We start from the raw sequence: 9,080 nt of genomic DNA, 5'->3' as shown, positions 1-9,080 counted from the left end.
TGAGGTGGAGGAGGAAGTAGGTGCAGGCTGGGGACCAGGACACCTCATTCTTTTGCTTGCTCAGCATTCATTCCTGGTTCTTCTAGTAGCAGCACCCCGAGCCTCCTTTGGGAAATATAAGCAAATCTTTGAAAAGCAGTGATTGCTATCTGTCACTTCAAATGATTGTGAGGAATGGAACACCTTGACAGTGTTACTCATAGGAGCAGTGGGGATGTATCTGGAAACGTGCTGGACCTAGAGGCAGAAGACCTGGCTTCAAATTCTGCCTCTGCCATGTACTCATAGAGCTGTTAGCACATAACTGGACCTGTGCTTCAGCAGGTTGAGTTGATATGTTTCAGATAATAGTAAAACCACCACTGGTCTGTAAACCCTACCTCAGGACCACTCAATGCTTCATGTCCTAGGGCTTGTCTGTATCCCCTGGGTAACCTCCATTTCTATATGCTGTCATCTGCCCACCACCTTCTATGTTTTCAACTTTCTCTAGGACGTCAGTAATTGCTCCTAAAATCTATCAGTCCTACCACTTTTTCAGGGTTCCTCACCCCCCCCCGACACCATCCTCGCTTCCCTCTTTACCTGGCCTGATTGTCTGGGCCATCATGTCAACCACTGCCTTGCCTACAGCTCCTTACCCCTCTCTGTCTTTATCAGACTTGCCTGGCAAGGCCCCAATCCTGATTAAATTCCAGGCTCCATCTTCTCCCCACCTGCACACTTGGAGTGGCTGGAAAACAAAACATTCAGCCACCCTTACTGATATCACTTTAAATTCATGCCGCTCACCTCAAGGGGGTCCTGATGCTGCCTGGCAAGCCTGCCACACTCCATTCGCTCTCCAAAGCCCCAGGATGATGAACTTACACCTTCTCTTCTCTCCTCAAACCCCAGCACCCGCTCCCCACTCTTCACTCTCAGCTGATGACACTGCTTCCTATTTCTCTGCAAAAACAGAAGCCGTGGGAAGAAAACTCCTTAAGGCTCCTATCACTCACCTGACCCTCCTCCTTCCTCAGAGGGAACCTCCCTGCTCCTGCCCAAGGCCAGCCCTCCACCTGTGCGCTCAACCCCACATCCCTCGATGTCATTAAGGACTTCCCACCCCCACTGTCCCTTCTCTCTTCCTTCTGCATCATCAGTTTCCTCCCTCTCCTGGATTATTCTGACCCGCATACACACGTGGTCTAAAAGCTCCTAGCCTTGAAAAAATCCTTCCTTGATCCCACACTCGCCTCCCATGTCTGCCCCATTTCTCTGCTTCTTTTATAGCAAAATTCCTTGACGGCATTGTTTCTACTTCCTCTGCTCCCATACCCATGCATCGCTCCGGTTGGGCCTTTGTCCCTGACAAATCAGTGACATTGTCCTTGTCAAGGTCACCAGTGACGGCTACACGGCCAAATTCAATGTCAATTTTCAGTTCGTGTTGTCTTAGCTGACCTAGCCTCAGCATTTGGCGTAGCTGGTGAAGCCCTTGCCCTTGAAGCGCTTTCTTCTCTGACCTCCAGGGCACCTCCCTCGCCTGTCTGACTCTCACCATGCGGGCCGCTCCCCAGTCTCTTTTCCTGCTTCTCCTCCAGTCCCTGACCTCTGCTCCCCGAGTGCTCCAGGGCTCAGCCCTCAGCCCTTTTCTCTTTCTGCACTTCTCTTTGGGGCCTCACCTAGATGACCAGCTTTAAAAAACCATCCACTTTTGGGCTTCCCTGGTGGCGCAGTGGTTGAGAGTCCACCTGCCAATGCAGGGTACATGGGTTCGTGCCCCAGTCCGGGAAGATCCCACATGCTGCAGAGCGGCTGGGCCCATGAGCCATGGCTGCTGGGCTTGCGTGTCCGGAGCCTGTGCTCCGCCACGGGAGAGGCCACAACAGTGAGAGGCCCGCGTACCGCAAAAAAAAAAAAAACCCCACAAAAAACCATCCACTTTTTACTGGTTCCTCAATTTATATTTCTGGCCCTTACCTTCTGCTGCCTTCAGGCTGGTTTATGCTATTACCTACTTAGTATGTTCTTGGATGAATCACGGGCATCTCACAAGTAACACGTCCAAAACTAAGGTACAGGTTGCCCTTCCAAAGCTGTCACCTCCGCAGTCTCCCACAATGCCATCCTCCTAGTTGCTCAGGTCAAAACTTTGGAGTTATTCTTACTCCCTTTCTTTTTCTCAAACCCCATATCCAGTCAGCAAATCGTGTTGACTTCACCTTCAAGTACATCCAGAATCTAAGCACTTCTCCCCGTTTCTGCCTGACCACCCGGATGCCACATTCCCCTTCTCCGGGATGATAGCAACGGCTCCCTGACTGGCCGCCCCGCTTCTGCTTTGGCCTCTTCTAGTCCATTCTTCACACAGAAGCCGAAGAAGGCCAGTCCTTTGGTCCCCCAATCATCAGTGGCTTCCCGTCATCTCACGGAGGGAAGGACCCAGTGCAGCACCACCTGAGCTGGCTCTGGACAGGCCTGTCATGCAGCTCCTCCCATCTCTCCCCACTTACTGAACCCCATCCAGCCGGCCTCCTTTCTGTTGCTTGAACAAGCCACGATCTTGCTTCTCCATCTTTGTTCTGGCTGTTCCCTCTTTCTGGAATGTTCTTTTCCCAGATATTGGCATGGTTGCTCACTCACTCTTGTTCAGATCTCAGCTCAAACATCCCCCCTTCAGCGAGTCCCCCCCTTTTCTGACCACCTAATATAAAATAGCAGCCCTGGGTCTTCCCTGGTGCTCCAGTGGATAAGACTCTGCACTCCCAATGCAGGAGTCCCGGGTTCGATCCCTGGTCGGGGAACTAGATCCCGCATACATGCTGCAACTAAGAGCCCACATGCCGCAACTAAGAAGTCCGCATGCCGCAACTAAAGATCCTGCATGCCACAATGAAGATCCCGGGTGCTGCAGCTAAGACCCAGCACAGCCAAAATAAATAATAAATAAATAAATATTTTTTTAAAAAGACTGTCACCCATAGAAGTCACAGCTATTAAAAAAGAAAAACGATAGCAGCCCCTTCTACAACTCCATCACTCGAAGCTATTTCACTTTCTTCATAGCACTAACCATTATCTGAAATGATCGTATTTATTTCCTTACTTGTATATTGTCACTCTTCACCACCAGAATGAAAGCTGTATGGTGGCAGGAACTCTCCCCAGCAGGTGGCACAGAGCCTACCACGTGGTTGCCAGGGCTGCCACGGAAGGTTGTTCACTGCACCAGAGCTCCTGGCTGATGGGCCGGTGGGTGCCAGTATCCAGCCTGCTCTCTGCTCTCCATGCTGTGGGGCATCTAGCAGGTGGCCTTTTGCTATTTTGCAATGCTTGCCATATGGGCTGGCTGTGGCTCTGTGGTGGGCATTTAATAAGTATTCATTGAATAAATGGTTGACTAATGGATGGGTAGACCTTTACTTGTTTTCTTCTGTGGGACTTAACGCAAATTACCATCTCATGGCCTCATTTTATTCATCTGTTAAGGAACTAATTAACATCTATCTCATAATACAGTCAGGAGGATTAAATGAAATAATTCATTAAAAAGCTGGCCCAAATCTGACTACATTTGCAGGACATATCCAGCATAGGCAAATCCATAGAGACAGAGAGCAGATTAGACGCTGCTGGAGGCTGGGGAGGGGGAAATGAGGAGTGATTGCTGAACGAGTGGGGAGAATCCTTTTGGTGTGAAGAAAATGTTTCAGAACTACATAGAGTGATGGTTGCACAACATTCTGCATGTACTAAATGCTACTAAATTGTGCACTGAAATGGACTGATATGGTGAATTTTTTGTTATGTGAACTAGGTTATGCTATGTAAATACCTCAATTAAAACAACAACAACAACAAAACCACCTGGCACAGTGCCCAGGACATGGTAGGTGTTCAACGAATATCTTTTGAACCCTGTGATTTCCTTGCTTCAAAATCAAACCAAAACCCTAAAACTTCCTTGGCTCTTCACTGCCCCATCCAGGATAATCTCCGCTTTTGTCTCATTTATTTCAAGAGTATTTATTGTTGTCATTTTAGATATTAGGGATTTGAAGGGGAACAAGACAGACACAGACCCTACCTCCAGAGTTTACAGGCTCATAGGGCACTCTGACAAGTAAAGAGAAAATCACAATGCTGTGTGGTCAGGGCTATGGGGGAGAAGGGCCAGGGTCTTCAGGGGGCACAGAGCGGGGAGGAGGGATCCAGGCTAGGGTGCATCTAGATAAAGAGGACCTAAGCTGGGGCCCATGTGATGGGAGGAACAGTCAGCCAGGTGGGAGGTGGACATGTGGTGGGGAGAGGATGAAGGTTAAGGTTGGAGGAAAGCAGGGGTCCCAGGAAGAGCGCATGCAAAACCTGGGAGATGAGAGCATGGTGGGTTCTAGGAATAGGGAACAGTTTGGTTGTAACTGCAGCAGAGAGTGTGAGGTGTAGGTGGGAGAGTTAGGAAGGGGCCATTGGCGGTAGGAGCTCAGACTTGGAGCCAAGATCTTCAAGGTCCTGCATGAACTGGCCTCCACTTTCCAGCCACAGTTCTACCGTGCCCCAGTTGCAAGCTGGCAGCAGCCCTTGCTCCGCTGTGCCCTGCGGGTTCCTGTGAACTCCTGTGCCAGCATGGCTTAGCTCATGGAACCCTTCCCCCCTTAGATATTTACTGAGAGCCTGCCCTGTGGCAGGTGCTGGGAACCCAGAGACTGTCAAACTTGGCTCCACCCTGGGAGAGCTCCCCTGCTAGTCCAGGTGGGGAGGCAGCACAGGAAGAAACAATTACAAGATCGTGAAAGCAATGCTGTGACAGACGGTGCTCTGAGGATGGAGGAGGCGGGGCTTGCCAAGTGGAGGCGGGGCTTGCCAGGGTGGAGGCGGGGCTTACTGGGCTAGACGGAGGGCTCTGGGAACGTGACTCCATGAGGGTCTGAAAGGAAAAGGAGGCACTCGGCCTGGGGAAGAGGAGTAAGGCAAAAGGTAGAGGTTCAGAGCCTAGCTTTGTGGGGTCACAGGATCCTTGAGATCCAGACAGAGGCTTGTACCCTGTCCAGGTAAACACACATACACACAATAACCCCCCCAAGGGCACATACACACTCCTCAAAAGGCCTCTGAACTCACACTCCCCATTGACCTACACACACACACAGACTCGCTTACATACTCTTGCAGGCAGTTTTGCGTCTTCTTGGTCCCTCTGGCTTTGCCTGGAGAATGCCTACCCCCCTCCCGTCTGGTTCCGGCCGGCCGCCTACACAGGCGGTCCCTCTTCAACTCTGGACTTCGTACCTGTCACCGGAAATTCACTTGTTTATCAGGGCCGCCAGCTTGAGCGGCTGCCTGCTGAAGACTGCCCCCTCTCTGGATCCCAGCGGCACTAAACCCCCAACCGCCCCCGCCCCCGGCACTGGGGGTGGGGGTGAGGCCTGCGCCAGAAGGTTCTCCGCAATTCTTGGGAAGGTGTAGCATAAGTCCTCCCTATTGGAGGCTCTGCTCTCCGCCCTTATCTGCGGCTTCGGCCCCGCCTGGCTGCTGCGTCCACAGGTGAGTCAAGCTGCAGTTCTGGCCCGCCCACCTGGCCGGGTCCTGCCGGCTCTAACTGGAAGCTCCTCCGCGGACTGTGCACAGTTCCTACAGGTGGGGAGCAGAGGGAAAGACACTGGGGGGGCCTGGGATGGGGAACCCACAGATCCCCGAGGGCTCCTGGGAGCAGGAAAGGAGCTACAAATCAGGGTGGGGTGAGTGTTTGTCGGTGGAAGAAATGTGACCAGAAGGGGTGGGGTGACAGCCTGAGGGTGTGTGTGTGTGTGTGTGTGTGTGTGTGTGTGTGTGTGTGTGTGTGTGTGTGTGTGTGTGTGTGTGTGTGTGTGTCCTTGGGAAGAATTCACCGGGACAGGGCAGGAAGGAAAGGAGTAGGAGTAAAATCTTAAAAACGTCAGGTTGAATTCAACTCATATCAATTTAACAAAATCCTTCTTTTTTTTTTTTTGTGAGGACCCAGTGCCTAGTGCCGGGCTCGTGGTAGGCACCCGATGAATGTTTGCTGATGAATGGATGAGTGAATGATTTACTGCTCCTTTCTAATGACCCCCCACCCTACCCCCATGTCCACTCATCTCACAAACATGTACAGAGCAGCTGACTACTAAGCTCTCTGCCAGCGCCAGGATGCACGTTATTCAGCCCAGTCCCTGACCAGGGAGCTGCCCATCTAGTAACTGGCCAGTTCTGACTGGTGGCTGACTGGGCAGGGCAGTGAAGGGGGTGATGAGAGGGGCCCTGGGACAACCTCACAGTCAGGTATGGTCTGATTTGACCTTGAGGGATGGGGGACTCAAAAAACAGGAGGGGGTGGCTGGGAAACAAGAGGGCAAGGCAGGGTGTGTGTGTGTGTGTGTGTGTGTGTGTGTGTGTGTGTGTGTGTGTGTGTGTGTGTAGGTGTATGTGTGTGCGCGCGTGTAGGTGTGTGTGCGTGCCTGCATGTAGGTGTGTGTGCGTGCCTGCGTGTAGGTGTGTGTGTGCATGTAGGTGTGTGCGTGTGTGTGTGCGCATGTAGGTGTGTGTGTGTAGCACGGGGAGGGAATGGGAGGCTGTGTGCTGGATTGCGAGGACTTGAAGGATGTGCTGAGGAACCTGCACTCAGCCTTGCGGGCCTGGGGAGCTTGTGCAGGATTTTTAAGCAGGGGAGTAATGGGGTCAGATTTGAGCCATGGGCCCATCACTCTGAGGAATGGATGAGAGGTGAGGAGAGACCAGTTTGGAGGTTATTGCAAGAATTGAGGTACAAGATGAAGGTGGCTTGGACTGGGGCAGTGGTGGTGGGGTGCAGAGGAGGGGCATAGGCATTCTAGGGATATTGAGAGCAAGAACTCATGGGACTTGGTGGCAATGTGGAGTTGAGGAGGGAGGGCATCATTACAGTATTGATATTAAAGAGTATGGCCAGGTACTCCCCTAAACTAGGTGCTTCTCTCTTAGGTGCTTTCCTAGCCTGGACACTCCTCCCAGGTCCTCCTCTGATTCAGATACCTCCAGCCCCAGCTGTTCCTCCTCCAGGTACTTCTGTAACCCAGATGCTCTTCCTGTAGGTGCTCCCCAATCAGGTGCTGCTCCCCCAGACACTCCTCTGGCCCAGATGCTCTTCCTCCTCTAGATCCTTCCCAGCCCCTAGTGATTCTCAGCCAGATATTCTCCTGACCCAGTTGATTCACATTTGGCTACTCCTAGAATACAGCTCACCACCCCCTGGGGCAGAGGTGAAAGGACAAGGAATGTGCCTGAAGGGCTGAGGGTAGCGGTGGTGGGTGTGGACGCAGGGCTTCTGACTCAGGAGCAGAGGGGCCAGGCTGTGTCTGGAGCTTCCTGTCCTGGGTGGAGCCCAGCACCGTCCTCCATGCGTGGTCTCCACTTTGCCCATTAGCTCCCAGCAGTTGCTGTTGCCCAACCTCTGGAGGCCAGGACTGCCTCTGCCCCACCTGCCGTCCTCAGCTTACCAAGCAGGGGAGCAGCCTGGGTCTGGGCCCTGGCATCAGAGACCTGGGTTCAAGTCCTGGGACTCTGGCTGAGTGAATTCACCTTTCTGCGCCTCAGAGTCCTCAGCTGGAGAGTGGGGACAACATTTATGCCCTCATTACAAGGTTCTATAAGCACGTTGCCTGGTGACTGAATCATAAGTTGTGCTCAGTAAATTCCAGCATTGAGTTATTTTTCCAGCCGCTTCCGGGTGTTCCCTTACACACAGCCAATTCCTGTGGCTCGGCTTGTTTTTCTGCTGCGGGCAACTGGTTATGGTCAATTGTCCAGTCTCCGGAGTCTGTGCAGCGCCCTCACACAGCTGTGAGTGTGGCCTGGAACATGCGCCCTGTGGCCATCCCTGACATCCAAACGTGTGTGTATGTTCCAGGACTCTGTGCCCTGGGGCTGCCTGGCGTCTGGGAGTCTCCTTGGAGCCAGGGCTCTTCTGGCAGAGGCTGAGGCTCCCCAGTGTCTTCCGGCCCCTCAATGAGTGAGGCAAACCGAAGTGAGTGACAGTGGGAGGGAGGCTGAGGAGGGGATTGGGTACCCCTCAGATGCTGAGGTTGCGGGGAGGAACTTGCCCCACTCCTCTCAGTTTCCCCAGGGAGCCAATCGGGGGCCCCATCCCTAACACTTTCCCTTTCTCTGCAGCCACTGTGGAGCCCTCGGAGCTCCCCACAGCATCGGCCGTAACCCCTGGACTGGGCAGCGGGGCCCGGGCATGGCCTGTGCTGGTAGGGGTCGTGCTGGGGGCTGTGGTCCTTTCTCTCCTCATCGCACTTGCTGCTAAATGCCACCTCTGCCGCAAATACCGTGCCAGCTACCAGCACCGCCCGCTGTCTGGGACAGTGAAAGGGGTCCGCCCCGAGGTGGGTGAAGATGAGGATGATGATGGTTTCATCGAGGACAATTACATTCACCCTGGGGTTGGTGGGCTGGGGACGGAGGGAAGTAGGGACCACTTCTCCCTCTGAGCCCTCATCTTTGGACCCCCCACCCCTATGCCCAACAGCTTAAGGACAGCAGATACTTTGTGGGAACCACAAGCCTCAGGGACTTGGTGGCTAGGGCTTAAGGACGGAGCAGGGGTAGATCAATGCCCCCTTCCTTGACACTAGCCACCAAAGTGAAACACCCTCTCTTGCTCCGTAACCCTCAATGGCTCCCTCCTGTTCTTGGGATAAAGCCTACCAAGGCCCTGGCTGTGAAATCAGGCCTCCGTCAGCCTTTGGCTTCCTTTCCTGCCTTTGCCGACTTCACTCCCTGCTTAACCAATTATTTGTTATTCCTCCCCCACCTACCATGCTGCTTCTCCATGGACCTTTGCTCACACTCTTCCCTTGTCTCCCTGCCCTTCTCTTCTCCCAAGTCCTTTATGACAGTGATGAGAATCCCTGGCCAGTAGACCCCATGTGGGCTGCCTACCTGCCAGCATTTCACATGTGCCCAGGTGATAACGTCTTAGCAGGTGAAAATCATTGTGCCAAGTTTCTCAGGGAGAATTTTTTCCTATCAATCAAGTGGTAATCTAAATAGTTATAATATATTATGTTTTTCACAGATACTAATAAATCTATTTTCAT

The 9,080-nt window shown here is 52.8% G+C and overlaps 1 protein-coding gene across 1 annotated transcript; it reads left to right on the top strand.

Annotated features, from left to right (window-relative positions):
• Positions 1-5,631: 5,631 nt before the first annotated feature.
• Positions 5,632-9,080, top strand: LOC307196381 (type III endosome membrane protein TEMP). The gene is made up of 4 exons (XM_079941268.1): positions 5,632-5,720; positions 6,961-7,038; positions 7,886-8,002; positions 8,149-9,080. The coding sequence occupies exons 3-4, from the start codon at positions 7,984-7,986 to the stop codon at positions 8,469-8,471; spliced, it is 342 nt and encodes a 113-aa protein (XP_079797394.1). The 5' UTR covers positions 5,632-5,720; positions 6,961-7,038; positions 7,886-7,983; the 3' UTR covers positions 8,472-9,080.

This window comes from Stenella coeruleoalba (assembly GCF_951394435.1).
Source record: "Stenella coeruleoalba genome assembly, chromosome: 1".
In the NCBI taxonomy this organism is placed as follows: domain Eukaryota; kingdom Metazoa; phylum Chordata; class Mammalia; order Artiodactyla; family Delphinidae; genus Stenella; species Stenella coeruleoalba.
The sequence above is the reverse complement of the archived record's forward strand: the minus strand, read 5'-3'. Positions and strand labels throughout refer to the sequence as shown.